Source organism: Camelus dromedarius, chromosome 14 (genome assembly GCF_036321535.1).
Source record: "Camelus dromedarius isolate mCamDro1 chromosome 14, mCamDro1.pat, whole genome shotgun sequence".
Classification (NCBI taxonomy): Eukaryota; Metazoa; Chordata; class Mammalia; order Artiodactyla; family Camelidae; genus Camelus; species Camelus dromedarius.
Genome location: NC_087449.1, coordinates 66,734,654 through 66,754,755, shown reverse-complemented (window position 1 = coordinate 66,754,755; position 20,102 = coordinate 66,734,654). Strand labels below are relative to the sequence as shown.

The window sequence follows — 20,102 nt, the reverse complement described above, 5'->3', positions numbered from 1 at the left end:
GAACACGTCTTGGCTTCCTTCCTGGTCCTGGCTGTGTCCAGATTTGGTGAGTGCCCCCACCGCCTGTTCCATTCAGGGAAGCGCGGCCGCCGTTGTCTTGGTGGGCGCCTCGTTGTTCTCCTGTGAAGAGACAGTGTCTTCCTCTCCTTTGGTTTTGATGAGGTTTTAGTTTTGGGGCAGTGGCAAGTAGATAGGTGATGGGTTGTCCGTGGTTCATGGGCCAAAGAATGTTTGAGAAGCACAGGAAGTCTTCCCACCAGGCCAGCATCCAGGCTTGTGTGCGGCGTCACGTTGCCGGCCTTCCCCGCGGGATGCTGAGCTCCCAGCCCGGATCCCCGTGTGCGCTTCGGCGCTGCTCAGTGTCTGCGCGTGCTCTGGCTTCTCTCTCAGGGCAGCTTGTGGACTTTTTCCGCACAAACTTCTGTATTGTTTCTTCTTGGGGAAACATTATTACATTATTAGGGAGAGAACCTGTGTTCCTGGGAAATAGCCCAGGAGTCACGTAGGAAGACCTGCTCTGGGCCTCGCTCTGCTCCCTCCTCGCCTGTGGCCCTTGGCAAGCGTCTGTGCCTGAGCCTTGGTGTCTCCTTTCCTAGAGCAGACGTAATGTCTGCTCTGCTGCCCGCTGGAGCCAAAATAAGATTTTATATATGAAAAAGCTTGTTCTGTGTACATAATACCAAATAAAATGCCTTGCTTGTTAGGCTGACACCTTACAGCGCTCTGTTAAAAAAGTTGTCATCCTTAGTGCTAGTAATGAGTACTAGTAAGTGCCACTAAAACACTGTAATTTTAAATTTTATATAGTTTTTCTGAATATATTCTACTAGAATCTATTTATACAAATGAGGACATTTAATAAGTGCTCTTTGATTATTGTCAGAATATTGCATATACTGGCTTCCTAGCCAAATTGAATTTATGAAAATTCTAGTGATACTGTGATTCATATCTAGAAAGAATTTTTTCTTTCTGAAATCACTTTAGATATGCTTTACATGAATCTCTGGTAATAGTGAATCAATTAATGTGATTTCTCAGGTCATAAATCATATACTGTAGTATTAGTTCCTGTGTAAGCTTCTTAGACCTTCAACTGTTTTGTGGTCTGTTTTAGCAACTTGTTTGCTTTTGAACTCAATTCTAGGTGTTGAACTCAATTTGAGAGCCTCAAATGGTTTGCGCCCCAATTACCTCAGAGGTTCCTGCTTCACTTTCTTGTGGCACCTGCCCAGCGGTAGGAAGTCAGCCACCTATCAGACATTTTTCCTTTTAACTTGAGCACATACTTTAATTTTGTCTCTATTCCATAGGAGTGTTGTGAGGGTTATTACGGTAGCACTTAAAATGGTATATTTTAAACTTCTTGAAAAGAGGTGATACGTGAGCACAAAATATTTTTGTACCATACCACATAATTTTTTCCCCCAGTAACCTTTGGTGATTTGTGTTTGGGGTACATGTTGGCTCTCTAGTCTCAGAAGTCATTAGCCTGCTTTCCTGGAGGCCCCCGGGCCTGCTCTAGGACCGACTCTGCTCCTCTTTGTCGCACAGGCCTGTGCTCTTGCCGCAGGTGGCGGCGCTGGCTCTGCTGGTGTCCATGGACCCTGTGGAATTTTCACCCCCTTAGTTGTTCTTAGTGGGTCGAAAGTGGCTTTTGTCTTACTGTTTGATTGTTCAGGGACCAGAAGATGGGTGGCAACTCAGGTGGCCTTAGGAGGGGGAGAGGTTTTTAAAAAGGTGAATGGTCTTATGTAAATCCCACCATCACCAGAGCAAGAGATGGGACCACTCTTTCTCCTTTCCATGAACCTCTGGGAATGTCGTTTGTCCATGACTTCAGCAAATACTTGCACTCCTGTTATGTGTCACACATTAAGTATTGGGTACTGGAGATTCAGTGGTGAAAAGCCAGACATCCCTTCAAGGATGCCCTTGATATAGTCTTATTTTGAGTGTGTTAGAAAAATACTTATTGGAGAAGAAAAACTGCTAGGTTGGGTTTAGATGCTGAATGGCCTCAGGGATTAAAGGTGGAGGCTGTAGGTTAACGGAAGACATTTATGAAAGGAATGACTTTTCTGTAATTTAAAACAAAAGAAAACAAAACAGCTACAAATGGCATTGTGGCAGAGACTGCTAGCTGATCACAAAACCTATCTCCTCTTCCTGGGCAGGTAGCCAGATTGCATTTCCCAACCTCCTTTGCAATTAGGTGTGGCTTTGTGGCCATTTTCTAGCCAATGGAGCGAGATCAGAGAAGTGTGCCACTTCTAGGGCTGGCCCTTAGAGCCCTCCGGGCATGGTTATCTGTGCCCTTTCCCTCTGCTGGCTAATGCCGGCAAGCCCAGAGACCTAGGGAGGCTCCTGCCATGAGATGGAAGGAGATGTGGTGCCAGAGCCGCTGCTTGGAGAAGAGCCGTCTCCTGATCTACTATTTTGGACTTTACACGAGCAAGAAGTAAATATTTATGGTATTTGAGCCATGATACAGTTTATTCTAAGAGTTAGCCTCCCTAACTAGGCACGATGCCTAGAATGCTAGGCAAAACTGGTGAGTTTAGTAGAGGTGCTGAGAATTTCGGACTCTGCCTTAGTTTTGATTATTTATATGTCACGTTATATGTAATGATCAGTGAATTTCAAGAATCAATGTAAAACTATGCGACAACAGTCTTTTTAATATATCACTTCTAATTGGTGCAACTAACTGGTTTATTACATTCAGCGTGGCCTCTCTCAGTCTTTGTTTTAATAAGCTGTGTGGGTCCTCAGTTAGCTTTAAAGGGACTCTGTGGAGACTGAAACATTGTCAGTCCTTATGTCAGAGAACTGGAAATACAGTTTTCATCATGCAGCTTCTCTGTTCAAAAGCTGGTAGTCATTTCTCCTTATTTAGCGTTTTGTTTCATTTATTCCATCATCCAAAAACTGTGTATATGTGTGTGTATGTGTGTTAAAATGAATGTGGCTATGTGTAACACTGACCTAAGTTCTGAAGGGAGACAAAATGAGTAAAACTCGGTCCGTGTGGACCTGCAGAGAGGCCGTGCTCGGGGCACAGCTACTGAGCCTCCACACTGCTGTCCTCTCCTCACTTCAGCCCAATAAATCATGTAGTATTTCTTCATTACTTTTTTTTTTTTTTTTTTTTAGTATTGTCTCCAATTAGATGTGCTGTTTGAAAGCAGGGAATATATTTTGAAGAGCTTCTGCGTCCTCTCTTGGGCATTTATAGCCAGCACTGAACACCGTGCTTAATTGAGTAACCGTCCCTGTAGTTTCCTTTGCTTTCCTTGCTTGGCTATCCTGGCATAGTTCTGTATGACAGTTTGTGTTAACAGACAGAAGTATTTTCTCAGTCTGTTAGGAATTCATGGAATTGTGCAATCAGGAATGTTGGGACTGGAAGGATCTTTTTAAAATTGAATTCCTGATCTTTTAGATCATCTAATTCCTGATACCTGATGTGTGGCCATGAGTCATGGCACGGGCATTACCTGGCCCTGAGCTTCTTAGAGGCACAGGCTCGGGCACAATTCAGACCCACCAGATCCTCAGATGACCCACGTGCACATTAAAGTTGGAGGTGCACTGCTCAAGGTCAGCCTTCCATTCTCCTCTAGAGAACACTGGGAAGGTCAGAGTTGCCAGTCACACGACTGTTTATTTCAGTGGTTCCCATCCTTGGATACGTCTTGGGATCACCTAGGAACCTTTAAAAAATACTGATGCCTGTTTCATCCCCATACATTTGCTGAAATGGTCAGGATTGCAGCCTGTGCATTAGACTTTGGAAAATCTCCCTGGATGGCTCAAGTGCAGACATGCTGAGAGCCACTTCACCTAGTTAATGAGAGAATCCAGGTTTCCTGATGCTCTAATCAAGTCGTCCCTATGCTCCACACAGGGGTAGACTTTCAAAAACAGAGCTCTCCTTCCCTGATTTTTCCTCTTAGAGCACCCCTCTGTCTTAGGCCCTTCACAGCATTTATCCCACTCACCCCCTGCCTCCCCACTGGCAGGTGCCCCATGAGTGTAGGACCTTTGACTTGTTCATGGCTGAGTCCCAGCTCCTGGGACAGTGTCTGGCACACGTGAGGTGCCCCTTTAATATACCTAGAACAAATGGGAGGAGTTACGATGAAGAGAAGGCAAGATACAGGCATTCAGACGTACCAGGGGCTGCCCACCTCCGTCAGCAGAGGCTCCGGAGAGACTGAGAAGTGTAAGCCAGACCTGAGGGGCAGCCAGGGAGGTTAGCGTGAGGACTTGAACCCCGATCTGACGTTAGAGCGTGTGCTTTTCCCGCTCCGCACCTTGTCCTGTCGCCAGGAGACTTGGCAGCAGGGGGATGGACTGGGTCCAGGACTCGAGCTTCTCGGACCCTCAGACCATTGCTTCTCCCTCCACTCGAGAGCCATGTCTGGCTTGTAGCAGTGGATATCAAGGGATCCCGGGAAAGACCCCAGCACAGAGTCTGGCTCCTGGGTAGTTAATACAAGATAGCCATTGCTTACGTGAGTTTTCTGGAGTTTTATCATAAGTGCTTTGAGAACCTGGTGTTTGTGAGTGACATTTGATTTCACTCTCAATTTATGTGAGTTTCTTGCCCCTTTAAATGAACTATTCAGACTTTGTTTATTATACTTGTGCTATTGACAAGTCATGGTTAGTTGTTCAAGATATTTCTGTCACATGTATTGTTTTTAGAGTTTAATTCTTTCGATTTGTTATTTGGTATATTTTACCACTGATTTTCCTGTCATCAAACTCTGAGGTCAGGTGTAAAAAGTCCTTTTTTATGAAGTCTTTCATTAATGTGCTCCACTGTACATTAGTGATTTTTAAAACTTTTGATGAGACCATTATTAAGATGTCTTGATGATGTCTTGATAGGAGGTGAATCTATCTTTTTTTTTTTTTTTTTTTGGTAATAGGAAGCCAGAAAACGTTCAGTCTTGAACATAAAACATTCTTTTTAACGTTGTAAAATTTCTAGTTTCAATTTGGAAACCACGTTGAGATGAGATGTTTTGTGTTACTGTGGTGAGAAGGCTGTTGCTGGTGACTCTGGCAGACGTTACCTGAAGTTGGGCACTGCTGACTTCACATCAGCCGCTAGAATTCCACAGTCGAGGTAAGGGGAAGAAAGTAATGTTGAATTTTACAAAGGAACATGAATTCTGAGGTTAGTCCATAGTTCACAGGGAAAATTTTGGGGCCCAGATTGCCAATCAGTAGTTACCACTATTGACTGAGTCAAGTAGAAGGACAGTTAAAAGTCCTGGTACAAGAATTTTCTAGACATAGGAAGTAAATAATTAGGGAACTGATGGTTATCCTGGTAGCTAGGAGTCACCCTGTGGATAAAGACTTATTCTGTGCTGGAGCAGTTATCAGGGATATAAGGGAGAGGAAAGTAAAAAATTCGTAGAAGCAGGTTTAGTCAGATTTCAGCACTTTTTGTGGCACCAAAAAACCCAGGCAGTCATCAGTTTGTTCTCAGAAAATGTGAACATTGTTGAAGATTATCCTTATTAACCAAAGTAACAGTAGCATTCTATATCTGAGTGGTACTTTTGAATCTGAGTACCTTTGTGTGCATCAACCCATCCAGTCTTCCTAGCAACCCTGAGCTAGGAGAGAGAGGTATCATCTCCACCTTTTTTGATGAGATAATACAGAGAGGCTAAGTTACTTTCCCAAGGACAGTTAGGAAGGGAGAGAACTGAGCTTTTTATATTTTAAATATAAAATGTTGAGCGTGATTATTGAACTTGTAAGCTATCTTTGGTTTTCTAGGTATATAAATAAATGGTTTATAATGCTGGAGGAGTAATCTAAAGTTTTATTTAATACTGCAACTGAACAAAAAAGGATATTCTTAGGACCAAAAATAATTGTCTGGCAAGACTCAAAGAAATTTTCTGTCCTTTTTAAAAAGTTGCCATTGTGTAGGTTTTTATAAGAAAATTTTAATTTTATCTACATGAAGCAGCCTGAGAGCAGAGACCTGGTCTTCTAACTTCTTCCTGACTTACCCCACCCGCCATACTGTTAGTTGGCACTCTGTAGGTTCTTTTGAATGAGTTGGGTTTTGGGCTTACTGTTGGAAGTTGGTTAATAATGTCGTTGAATGTTGACTGAGCTGCAAAATGAAATGTCATTGGTTCTTTTTAGGAACAGTTTACTGTGGGTAAAGCACATAGGCTCCCCATTAAAAAAATTATACAGGTAATATAGGTTCACCAACATATATCTTTTTTCACACACGTATGTTTTAAATTTTGAAACGCTTTTAAGCCTACAGAAGAATTGCAGGTGTAGAGCACAGTACTTTTTTTTCCTTGAACTGTACGAGAGCAAGTTGCCGGTATGTTTCATCACTCTCAGGTACTTGATTATGTGTTTCCTACAAACGAGAACATTCTCTTCCATCACCACGGTACAAGAATCAGGAAATGAACACCCAGACATTTCTGCCATCGAATCCTCAGAGCTACTCCGGTGGTGCCGGTTGACCCAGTGGTGACCTTGTAGAGAAAGGCCTGGCGGGGACCCTGGGTGGCACTTGGTTGTCTCCTCACCTCCCTTTAACCCACAGCAGTTCTTGGTCCTTTCTGACTTTCATGACCTGATGCTCTTGAAGATTACAGGCCAGTCACTCTGTGGCATGTTACTCAGGTTGAATTTGTCTGATGTGTCCTCATGATTAGATTCAGGTTTTGCACCTTTGGCAGGAATATCACAGAAGAGCCAGTATTTATCTTTTTCAAAGATTAGTTTTACATTTTATTTTCTGTTTCCTTAGAGCGTTTCCCAAAGTGTATTCTGCGGAACTAGCACCTACTGTGTTCTCAACACCGTGCCACCTATAGAAGGTAGGATTCGAAAGCTTTTGACTTACAGGAAGGGGTGGGCTTGGCAGCGAGAGTAATTCCATCATTCAGTGCAGGAAATAGCCTGTGGTCAGCACCGAGAAGACCTGAGTTCTGCCTTAACTTGCTGTGTGATCTTAGATGAGTTACTTAATCCTTCTGGGGTAGCAAAATAATGCTCCCTTTGTAAAGTTTCTGTGAGGATTAAAAAGGCAAAGAGTTTAATCACATGGAAAATTCAAAGCACTCTGCAAATGTTAAGTATACTAAAACAATAATTCTGTATTTCTAGTGTCAAATTCCAGGTGACTTAGAGTAAGGGCCTGTGGCATTGTGGGAAAAACCAGAGGTCATGTTTGAATCCCATCTGAGCCACTTACTAGCTGTAAATCTTGGGCAAATTAATCTTAACCTCAGGTCCTTCATCTGTAAATTGGGGGCAATTATGCCCAGATGGGTTATTGTGAGAATTTAATGAGAGAGTGCAATGTAGAATCCTTTCTGGATGCTTGATCTAGAGTCCCACAAATGTCTGCTCCTTCATAAGTAGTAGAAAATAAATTTACTTGATTACATGTAGCTCAAATTGAAATTGAACGGAATGAAGCAAGAGCGAATGCCCCCAAACCCAAATCGAAGCAACTGATTGATTGCAAGGCTTCTGGGCCTCCCCCCTTTATCTGCCCCGCCTACATGTTTCTAGACTGAAAATGTAAGTGCCGATAAATAGAAGTTTATTGAATCTGAGTATGAGTTCATTTAAACTCGGGTGAGAGATTTAGTAATACGATTGACAGGGAGAGGGTAAATCTGGGTCACCTAAAAACAGAAAGGGTAAGATTTGATGATCACACTCTAAGAGGAGGAAAGGGGTTGTGAAATAGCAAAACTAGTTATATTTTTGTATTAAATTAAAAAAATTTTTTAGCCTTTAAACATCGTTTGGATAATTACAACTGAGTTTAATTCATTTTGGAGACTTTCTGTGGGAAAGAATGAGAAGAAATCATACCAATGCTTGGCACATAGTTGATGCTTAATTAATAATTTATTTTGGATGAATAGCGATTTGGGGTCTTAGGTTAGTAACGACAGTATTTGCTGCTGTGAGCACTCTGCCGACTTGAATATAACAATATGCGCTTATGTTTTCCTGAATCAGTTCCTATCCTACTAATTAAATCTAAGCACATAATAATTAGAGCTAAACAGAAAATTGTAGAACTTCCTTTTAATTTTACCACTCCAAGTTGTTGATCAAATATATTCCCAGTAAGATTTAGCAACTTGATACACTGTTAGACCAACTTATTTTGAACAGTTTGTTCTAGAGGTTGAGAGTTTAATGATAATCAACTTGATTGAATAACAGTGTTTGTAATTACTCACAAAACCAAAATCATTTAATTTTTATTAATTATGAATTGAAATAAAATGAATGCATCATTTTCTAGGGTAGAGTTAATATAGTTATGATTTACCTTGCCAAAGTCAACAGTGTGTTCCAAGGAAAAGGTTGTATACACTTCTTTGGATATAAATAGAGGATTTGGTAATGTGAAATCTCAAATTTATAAATAAAACATGAAAATAAGAATTCTGTTTTTTGCCTAGTTAACTAAGTGAATGAGCATTTTTGTACTTTTGGAAAGTTTTAGTTAAGTTATAGTATGTCTCTGAAATTATTATTTGGAAAATATTTGAAGGTTGACTGGAAAGGATGGCTCATTCTCTAGAATTATAGCTGTCCGCCAAACAAATAATCTGTCAATTTCAAGAGCATCTCTAGTTATTTTTATTGTGAAGTAAGTTATAAAATTATTTTGTAAAGTCATATATCATACATGCATATTTTGCTAGATAATGATAATGAAATGTTTTACTGTGTTTGGTTGGCACTTCCATTTTGCAGTGTCAGAGTTTAACTATTTGGATTAAATACTGAGATGTAATTGAAATCAGTGTATACCTTACTTTGAATATTAACTCAAGATACTGTTAGAATCCTTGTACTGAGACAAGGATTTAAAAACTGGTACCTATTTTGTCTAATTATTATGTCATTTATAGTTACTCCAAAAACATTAGAAAGCAGTGTTTAATTAAAAAACACAGTTTTATACAGTATATCCATGTGAGCAGTTCTTTTCTAGTGTAAAAGCTGAGTTACTCTTTATCACACTGTAACTAGAGAAACTGAAATATGAACATGTACGTTTTAACATTTTGGCTATTTGAGTTCCTGGTATTCTTTTCCCAGTATTAAAATTGCCATCTTCATAATGCACAGTGGGAAAATTTACCTATTGTTATGTTTCTTAAAAAGACCCAATTTATATTCAGGATGAACCGAAAATTCTGGAAATAGCACAGTTTAAAAACTGATTAAGGGGAACCCATTGGCCTGTCATACTTCTCTTCCTTTTGAACCCATGGCTGCACATCCCCATAAAGTGCCAAATTTAGAAACTTGATTGAGACTGTGCTTACACAGTCATTCTCCTTTTCCTCTTTAAAAGCCTTTGGGCCGATTCACCACTGCCTGATTTGGTATCAGAGTGGAAGACAGACGCCTTTCCTGTAGCAGTTAGTTGTGCTGTCGAGAAGAGTTCTCTTTCTCTCTCCCTCTCTACACACAAGCGCGCGCGCGCGTGCGCGTGTTTTGTATGCCCCAGGACAGCTGGGTTCTTCAAGGAGGCTAAAAGGACAGATAATTCATGTCAGGTTGTGATCACAAACATAGAAATAGGAGTTGGGGTTTAATATTCTGTTCGTTGTCAAAAATTATACTTAGTTTTTTCAGAGATATGACTAGTCATATACAATTCAAAGTAAGCCAATTGATTCAGCATCTAGCTTAGTACTGTTTTCATAAAAGGTACCCTGTAATTGATAAATATCAGAATTGAGTATAGATTTTAGAATTTCACCTCTACTTTCAGAATTATACACATCACGGGAGATTTTTTAAAAAGCATAGTAAAATCACTTTAGGGGAAGAGAGAAGGGAGGTAAAGGCTCATGTGATTTGGTCTTCTGTGCTTTAGAATTTTATGGCCCATGGTACCTCCCTCGGGAGGATGAAGTGCAGGGAGCATGCATAAGCACATAAAATTACAGAGGTTTTATAGTGTGTCATTAATACAGAACTTCCTGTGAACTTTCTTTCTGTTAAATACTTTCTTTTTTGGTTTCATAGCAAGATTTTTAAAAAAGTTTAATTTTATTTTGCTATTAAAAATTTGAATTCTTAAAAGCAATCAGTTCTTAAGCTTTTCAAGTTTTTATACTGCTTATAGAAAGAGAAGATAGGTGTTATAATTCAATTGGTTGTGTAGTTCATGGACCAAAAAAGATTTAGTACGCTGAAACTCTCTTAAGTTCCTCCCTATAAAATATTTCCATATGATGTAGTAAATTTTTTTAGACTTCATTTCTATGCCCAATATTTTCCTGTTAAGATTTTTTTCCCTGAGAAGAAATGTGTTAATCAGATGAAAAATGTTTGGGGAGGATTTTATTATGACTGTAGAAAATATTTTTTATTATTTTATGTTTTTCACATATTCAGAAAATAGACTCTGCTAAACAGAGTTACAGTAGATGACTGGAAAAATACGCTGCTGTATTTCACTTTCAGCATTCTTAACTAATACCTGTATGCCTATATAAGGTTGTTTAATTCTAAGACATTCAAAATTACTGAATGTGACAATAAATTCTCTAGGGATCTATGCCTGGAGGAGAGGTAGAGATTAATCTACTCCTCCTTGATATGGGAAAACTGAAAATATTAAGTAACTTACCCAAGGTCACACAATTAGAAAGTAGCAGAACTGGGCCAGAACCCGGGACTCTTGACTTGGAGTCAGTGTTTCGTTATACCTTACTCATATCAGAATAAATTATTTCAGCTGTGACTTTCTGGAGCAAATTCAGTCTTCAGTATTTTACTGTGTTGCTCCTTAGTACCCAGTTATGCATTACACCTGTTAGATATTGCGGCTTCCATTTGGCATTAAAAAAAAATTGGAGTGGGTAATTTGAAACTTTGACCTGAATGTGTCAAAACTGGCAAGAAATTTTGAGCCAGGCAAAGGGATTTTGTTATAGGAATGAAACAAGAAATGATATGTAAGTAAATAAGTGAATGAAATATTACATAAAGGAGATGCTCTCTCTTAGAAAGTATCAGGGAGACTGATTATCAGGCAGTCAGACATAACATTCCAGTCCGAGAGTAATGACCTTTTCTCTCACTAATTCAGAGAAGTTACGTTTTGATGAAATAACATTAATCATATAGGTATGTATATGTAAGTCAAGTTAATTAAAATGATATGCTTTTAGATTTAGGCTAGAAAGCCGCCTCTGTCTTGCCTAGGTAGCTAACTGCAGGTTTAAATTCCTTATATTTAAAAGATTTGTAATTTTCTTTTGGAAGGGTAAGTCTCATTTGTATTCTAGGGGATGAAGTAGTAATAGTTTATTAATAAAGTAAGTGGTCATATTTTATTATAATTCTTCCCTAAAATTAAAACCTTTTCAACTGGTTAACAGAAGATTTCTGGGTTTTGTGAGGTCAAGTCATTTTGTATTTTTGATGTACTTCCTGGAAACCTGGTGAAAGGACCTTTAAAAGCAGTGTTCTGGTTATGGGCAGCTGCTGGGATAGTCCCTGTTCACTTGCTTGCCATGGAGCAAAAAGCTCAATCTTATTTTAAATCCTCTTGGCCAGATTCCTGCTGCCATCTATCTGATAAGTGTGTAAATGAGTATTGTTAACCAAGAGGAGTGATGCTCTTGGTTTCACAGTGACTAAACTGAGCTTCTGTTTCTGACCTTGCCAGTATACTTAAAAGGAGATTTTCTCTATTATTTTCTCTGAATTTACTGTTTTCTTCTTTATAGATGATCATGGGAACAGCAATAGTAGTCATGTAAAAATCTTTTTACCGAAAAAGCTGCTTGAATGTCTGCCGAAATGTTCAAGTTTACCCAAAGAGAGGCACCGTTGGAACACTAATGAGGTAGATAAATTTCTATTTTTAGGGGTATAATTTTTTTAAGGGCAAACTTGTTAGGTCATTTTGCAGTGTGGTACTTTATATTAGCTTTAAATTCAAAATATTGAACTAGGAAATGGTAAATGGGAAGAATGCTCAATCTGGGTTTGACAGAAACCATCGTGTTTTTTGAACTCTCTCTCATCTGCTTGGCTTGCATTGAAAAATATAAAATGTGCCCGCTGACTTACAAGGTAGCATGAGTTTCTGTCTTTGTCTTTTCTTACATTTTGGTGTCTTGCATTTGGTGGTTAACGCTGCATCTCAATTAAACCTTAGTTCTTAACATTGTCATGAATTAATAAAGATACAGCCTCAATGTTGCACAGAACGTGCGGGGTCCTGACAATGAAGTTCCTGTAGAACTGGGAAGGGCAGGCTTCTTACCAGCAGAGTAGCTCTTGTCCTCGCTGATGAAGGAAGTTTGCGTGGAGAATTAATCGCTTTACCTTAACGATAGGAAGTTGTGTTAGGAGTGAAGTCTGTGTAGTAGGTTGCTTATTTGTCATATGGTGAGAAAGAAGATTGATGAAGTCCAGTGAATCCAAGTGTGTCTTCTTGGGTGATGTTTCCTTTTTTGGTAAATCTTAATCTGAGAGTCTTAGTATTAGGGGTGGATTGCTTCATCTTACTTTTATTTTGAAATCTGAATATTTCAATTTAGGGTGATACCCATTCAGTGTGGTGGTGAGACTTGGGTCTGTGCCCATCAAGCTGGGAACTACAGTCCCTTAATTCAAACGGCTGGGGTTATTGGTATTGCAAAGTCGGTGTAAATCAATTGATGTTGCTGCTTCAACATTTACTTCCAAGTTAGGTTGAATTTTTAACACCTAACCCTGTCTTGGGCACTCAGTTTTGTTAAGACACAAGAAGAAAATAGTGCTGCCTATTTATCCTTTTTTTAAAAAATTGTTTTGCTCAAATTCTTAGAATGCTTCTGAGTTATAAGAGGTTATATGGATGAAAGTCCCTTTACTTACCTAGTTTACAGATTTAAATACTCACTAAAAGCTCATAGTTTTGTTGCCTTGTCTCTACTGATTTAAATTTTTATAAGGTATGTGTGTTTTGATTATTTGCATAAATTACATTTCCGCTTCAAACGGAATACTTTTGCTTTGACAAACATTAGGTAGTTTAGAGGCCTGTTGTTTTAAACAGTCATCTGTTAACTGTTTCAGATGTTTTAGACCTGAAAACAAAAAAATATGCTGAAAATTAGTCTTAATCATAGATTCTTAAATTTGGGAGCCATTCAGTACGTCAGAACTAGGTCATGAAATATTAAGACTCAGTACATTTCTTAGTATTTCCTGAAATACAGATTTGATACCACATTATTATACATTAGTTCCAGTTTATTTATAAATGTAACAAAACATACAGTTTTTTTCAATTTTTTAATATTTTACATAAATGACAATTTATTTTAATTATGATTTGAAATTATATTTGAAAACAGCAATTGCTTAGTGAATTAAAATTAGAGGTCTTAAGAGTCATATAATGCTGGAAGTTAACAGTGCCAGAAATTTAGTTGGTAGATTATTTAGATCAGTGCTTTCAAAACTTGCAATTTTTAAGTACAGCCCTTCAGCTTACACATATTTATTCACCTCTAAAACATTTATTTACCATTTTATTAATATTTTAGATAAATTATAAAACACCCGGTAAGGAATTTTTACGGAGGCCAGGCTTCATAGGGAGAGAAGTTGTTCTGCGTTTTCTGCTAGGGCCCAGTACACAAAGCCCTCGGAGACCCCTGGTTTAGGTCCCGGTGTTGCAGAAGCCCAAGGCCCGAGAGGGGAACCGCATCCCTTTCTGACCCATGCAGTGTGAAGCTGGGGTCTGGGAAACGGGGACTGCCCGTGTTTCACAAGCTGTCACTACTGCTGAAAACTTGGGTAGAAGAACATGCTGCTCCTTTGGGGCTGCAGGCAGCAGGGGCCGCTCAGCCGGCAGAGGGGACGGCATCTGCCCTCTTCCCTTGTGTCGGGGCGGTTCTTTCCAACATTTGTCATCTCAGCACCGACAAAAACTTACGGCAAAACTGAATTTAAAGATTGGCCCATATTTCTGTGTAGAGGACTTTGGCTTTTTTTCTTGTTTGTTTTTGGCTTTAGGAAAAATAGGGGAATCTTAGAGCGACAGCAGGAGTTGTTAATTCTTTGGGGTGTTACGTGGTGATGGTTCCCTGTCATCTTTTTTTCTTAAACTTTCATGAATAATAGGAATAAAACAGTTAGCACTCCTGCTCGTTGCTTTTCCGGGTGTTGGCCTGTCCCCGCGTCCTTCAGCCTGCCCTCCTTCCTGTTGCCACCAAGACCCGAAGGAAATGTGCTTCGGGGGTGCGTCCCTTGTGGGGGCTCTGTGGCCCCGTGTGGGGCGGCTTCACGCTCAGTGAGAACTGCCGGCGAAATCTCTCGAATCGCTCGTAGAGGTTAGTCCCAGCACCGTTATGCGGGGCCCGATTTCCCTCTGGAATTGGGATAGATCGCTGTGTTCTGGGGGAGGACCACACGAAGCAGTCGGCCTGTATTTTGGAGCTGGGATGGACAAAAAATACATTTCTGTAGATGGCACGTTCGGGGATGAGCGCTCTTCCTGGGAGAGGCTTGCGGGCTCGAGAGGGTTGAGAGCACAGCCCATGCGTGTATCCATCTCCCTCCGCACAGCACATGTTCCAGAAGTAGGCCGGCGCCCATGTTGCCTGGATGAGACGTCAGCTGTCATCTTCTCTGTCGCCAGTGGTCTCGCTCCCTCTGCTGGGTGTGTACAGTTGAGTTCTGGGCATAATCTGATTCCTCAGTACTTTTGAGAAATTCCCTTACTCAACCTGTGTTGTAATGTTTGTGATTTCTTGAGAAAACCCAGCTCTTACCCTGTGTGTGCGTTTGAAGGACAGTGAGACCGTGTGCCCGCTCAGATTCTGCCATTCAGTGAGCTCCTCTTCCTCTCTGGTGCCTGGCGCTGTATGTAGTTATTTCTGAGCCCCACAGAAACATGATGAGATGTGTAATGTTTCCTCTGACGGATGAGTGAGTGGTGGTAAAAAGTAGTGAAATAATTTGGTCAAGATAGCACCCTGCCTAGGACTTGTCTCTGTCCGAGCTTAATTCCTTTTGTGTTACTTACTAATTCTTAGGAACATCATTCTGCTGTGTGTTGTCTAGGCTTTTAATGAAAGACCCATAGCCCTGAACCACATTAGTGTACTTGGCAAATCTATTCTGTAATTTAGTTTTAGATTAAAAAGAGTTAATACAGGATTAGGATTGTGGTTTCATATGCAAATTTGGTAAAACTGAAAGTCACTAAAAAGACTATTAGAAGAGAAGAGAGACTTTAGGGCCTATTTAAGCTGCTTTTAACCTTTTCTAACTCATCAGAATAGGTAAAATCTGCTGCCCTTCTTGAATGTTATTTGCAATTGCAAAATGAATGCTGTATCTAAAAACAAATCAATTTTAGATGATTCGTTCTCAGCCACAAACACCCTTGTTGTAGGTTCTGAGAATGAGGGAAGGATGAGGACAGCAGTGTTACCAGGGCTGCCATTTGTTGAACATCTGCTCTGTGTTAGGCACTGTGGAGTCCTTTACGTGAATAATCACTTTTACTCCTTAAATTAATCCTGTGAAGTAGGCTGTGTGATATCCACACGTTGTAGATGAGGGAACGTGAGCCACAGAGATGTTAAAGCCCCTGAAAGTGGTGACCTGGGGAGTCCAGGCCCACCGTCTGATTTTGGAGTCCGTACTTGCTACAGTTCTGTCCCAGAGAAAAATGTCAAATAGACTTTCCCAAGGTCTTGCACTATTTAGTGACTTCTGATCCTTTTGTTTTATTCATTTGCTTCTTTATTTTGCATTTTCAAGTTTTATACATAAACTTAATGTATTTTTGTCTGAAGATTTTTTTTTAAGTAAAAACATTCATTTCTTAGGGAAGTAGTTTTGATTCTTAATAATGAATATTAATATGTGAGCTCTGGATGAGGAAGAAAATACATTAAACATAGAAACTTTGTACCTGTGTGTAGCTCAAGGGTTAGGATTGATTTTTATATCGTGGGCAGGAGAGAAAGAATGTATTAAACACAGCATATTTGTTAAAGAACCAACTCTTATTTCATAATCAGTTTGATATTCGCATCTTCATTAGGTGCACTGTTACAAGGTTTCTGCATTTTAAGTTAATATTTTTAAGGCCCAGAGCCAGAAATAATTATGCTAATGCAGCTTTCTGATTGCCCAAATGACTGCTTCGTAATTACACATATTAGTACTCCATATATGTTGTCCAGACTGAAATTTCTTTTGTTTAGTCATTAATTAGCTGTTTGACTTAAAATGTAACTACTGCAGTCCCCGCTTGCTGGATCTGGATTTAAAATGGCATTCTTCCAGAGCCAAACTAATGCAGCACCGTGAACCTTTTATAATGAAAATATTCTCCTTAAACCCGTTCAAGTCATTTTTGTGTGCTGTTTTTGAACTATTAATGCTCTTTCATTTGTTTGCTTTCCCTCTAATACAAAGTTTCTCCAGAGTAAGCAAACAAAGTAGAGTTCTGGTTTGTATTGATCTTAAAGAAAGTTGCATCAAAGGTTTGTAGCTGGTAGTAGCTTTGGAGATTTTCATATTAAATGCATTTTTTAATGGTAAAAATGTCTACGTAGGGAGCAGCACACATATAGCCTGATACATTCTCAGCCGTGTTAGCCCGCAGAAGAAAAATCCCTGAGAATAATGCTTTTTATAGGGAGAGAATTACCCTTTTAAATCCTGAAGACTTTTTTCCCCCCCAACTTTTTATATTCAGGGAAGGAAAATGAACTTTAAGATTGTGAAAATTATTAAGTTGTATTTTATTTCAGTTATTTTGTTTTAACAACAAGAAGCCACCTTACTTTGAAAAAATTTTATATTGTTTCTTGTAGAGGCATATATTCTTGAGTACTTTTGTATTTTTTATTTTTCTCTATATAACTTACAAAGTCATAGATTCAGAGCTTTTTTTTTTTCAATGGTTGGTTTTGCTGGTGTATTTATAGATTAGCTTTTTGAAACATAGACCCACATTTTTTGGGGATCTTTTAAGGCTCTTCAAATTTCCAAAATGTAAGCTAAACTGAATACTCTGATTATAAAGGTGAGTGAGATATTTTGGCAGCATTTGGTTCCAGATCATTCTCTGAGGCCAGGCAGGACTTTTCTGGTAAAATCACAAACAGGAGAATGCAGATACGACCAGCAGAGAGCCAGGTTTTGAGAGTGACACCGTTTGAGTTTTGAATACAGTATATGGTACCGAATTTGAAATTAAATGTGGTAATTTTGTAGCAGTTGGGTTAACTGTAATTCTTCTGTTTAACTTAGTATGAAATGAGGTAAATGGATACTGAGCACACGAGCACATGTCTGCTTGTCAGACAGCCCGCATCGCTCGGGCAGCAGCAGCAGAGGTGGGTCAGGTGTGCAGAGTGCTGGGGGCGGAGTGTGCGTCCCAGTGAGGGGAGGCTGGGGAGGAGAGATCAGTACAGATGGGCTTGGCTCTGGGACCTGTCAAAGGAGCAGATCTTCCCTGAAGGGAGAAGAGTAATGTTTATAAAATTCAAATACGATCTTAAAGCAGTTTTTCTTTAACGGAAGAAGATTCCTGTAGACCCAGATTAGTTTGACCTAAACTATTTTTGTTATATTACTTAGCACTTAGATGATAATTTGGCCCATACCCAGTGTTCAGTAAACATTTGTTTGAATGAATGAAATATGTGAAAACACAAAAAACTCAGCATAAATTTCTTTATTCTTAGAGTTCTTCTGTGAATATAAAACTCAAATAGATATATACATTACATAAAAAGAAACCACAAAACTAATAAAACTTATATTCACAACATCAGTTAAATGGGATGGATGATATTTTGCCAAAACTAAACTGTCTCTTGCAACATGCATATAATACTGACTGTTCTCAGGCAGGTTCTTTTGAATTGGGCAGGTGGCACTACTGTGTGCCCTGCAGGCATCCCACCCTTCTCCCCCATTGAACTACTCTGAAACTGTGTTTTGCTCAGCAAGCATTTCTCTAAGCCTGTGGTTAAGCCTTGGCACAAATGTATCATTTAGTCTTAAGTTCACTTCTGGTTTTTCTCGTTAGTCTAGGAACAACTTAAATGACACTACTGGGTACCCATGAAGCTGTAATTACCAATCACAAACTTAAGCAATGAATCTGTGTGTCAGGATATATTTGTTATAGGTTTTACTTTCTCAGATTATAAATTAAATTAAGATGTGAAATTGAAATTTTGTTAGTGAACCCAAGGATCAGTGGTACTGTGGAAAGGATACGGAACTGGCAGTCAGAAACAGGGATAGTCTTGGCTCTGCCACCAGTCAGCGGAGTGTTGAAGTAAGACACCTGCTTAACCTCTTTTTGAGTCTGGTGGTTGTGCTAGGTTGTGCTTTAAGACCTTTGAAGATTTATCTCAAGCCCAGTTAGCCAGTTTTTGAGGGTGGATCACTGTTGCTTTCACGGTTGCTTGGGAATGCCAGCTTAGGGGTTTACTTTTCTCTTTTTAACTCTTAATCATCCTTTCATTAATTTTTGTTTTTGAAGCGTACAATTCAGGGGCTTTTAGTATGTACACAAAGTTGTGCAGCCATCACTGCCATGTGATTCCAAGACATTCTCATCGCCAGCAGCTTGGAGGGCTTTCTGTCCCTCTGGCCGTGGTGGACTGGATACCCTCGGGGGCAGGCAGCCTCTCTTCAGGGGGCCACGTGTTCTCCTTTGGTGTCTTCCTCACGTTTTTGTACCTGTCTAGCAATGGAGTTGAAATTTGAACAGATTGTGCTTTTGCCAAGGTCTTAACATATAGTGCTGTTTCCTGAGATTGTTTTTTTTTTTAAATGTTAAAGTACAAATTAGGAAGCGTTTTGGGCCCACATTTTTCTAAGTTGGACAAGGAGGGCTTGATGCATTAAAACTGTGTACTCTGCAGACTCTTCATCGATGGCCCATAAATGTGGCAGACCTTGGTGGTGGTGACTTCCCACAAGGAGGAGCTGAGCCCTGCTGAAAGGTTAGCTGGGACGGAAAGAAGAATACTTGGAAAGGCTGGCATTCCTTAGCTTAGTGGTTTTCAAGCTGAGGTGGCATCAGAATTACCTGGAGGGCTTGTTGAAACCCAGGTGGCTGGGCTCCCCACTCTCAGCATTTCTGCTCCAGAAGGTGGAAGGTGGGGCATGTCTAACGGGTTCTAGGTAAACCCACCGAGAGGAGGAATCCCAGCCTCCTAGACCTGTGTTGTAATGAACTTCACTTGACTTTGGTCTCACTTTGCCTCCCCTCAACCACTCAGGTGTGCTTTGGTGTGCTTTGGCTGCACAGGATGCAGTTGCACATTCTAGAGTTTCTTTCTCACGTGTGTCTAGAAGTCAGGGGATGCAAAATAGTTTTTTTGGTACTTACATAAAATAATTGTTACTGTCTTGTTATATAGGAGGCCTTTTTAAACTACAGGTGGCAATGGTAGGAGTATGTGGAGGCATATTCTAATTTTTGTGACTTTTGTTTTGAAGAGGTAGCGTGAAGGAGTCTCTACCCCATACCCCACTCCCCCACCCCCTTCCATCTCCATTTGGCCCAATAGCTGAAAACAGCAGCCCCTAAAGCTGACAGTCAGTATCTACCTACTTACCCACTTACCTACCTGCCCACCTACCAGTCTTTTTAATACTGCTTACCAAATGTTTCTAATGATAAATTCTGTTATCTCAGTAATTATGAGGTTCTGTCGGAGATTTTAAAAAAGTTCCTAAAGTATAACCTGTTTTCCAGTTTTAATGCTTTTGGAAGGCTGGGGAAAAAAAAGAAAAAAGGCAAAAAAAACCTCCTTTCTACATGGATGAGAAACCAGAGATGGGCTGGGGTGAATGTGAAGATAAATGTGTGTTTGGGAAAGTGTTATCTCTGTTAGGGAGAATGTCATGGGCAGGGTGTGTGGATTTCATGTAGCTTCCTCGTATGCTTCCGTGCTTGTGTGTTTTCTGGTCTGGTGAAGGGTGTAGAGTTGAGATAAATGTAACATTTAAAAAGCTGCAGTTTACGTTTGGGGAGAAATGAGGAAAGTGGGAGA

The 20,102-nt window shown here is 39.8% G+C and overlaps 1 protein-coding gene across 17 annotated transcripts in view; it reads left to right on the top strand.

Annotated features, from left to right (window-relative positions):
• Positions 1-20,102, top strand: part of CAMTA1 (calmodulin binding transcription activator 1) — an 829,301-nt gene that overhangs the window by 20,363 nt on the left and 788,836 nt on the right. For 16 of the 17 annotated variants that reach the window (XR_010383994.1, XM_064494108.1, XM_064494102.1 and 13 more), the window contains exons 2-3: positions 6,815-6,884; positions 11,793-11,911. Coding sequence is in view for 16 of the 17 variants with exons in the window: in XM_064494108.1 (XP_064350178.1) it covers positions 6,815-6,884; positions 11,793-11,911 (189 nt within the window). In the remaining variant the exon portion in view is untranslated. The remainder of the gene's footprint in view (positions 1-6,814; positions 6,885-11,792; positions 11,912-20,102) is intronic. The other variant, XM_064494103.1, reaches the window with a different exon arrangement.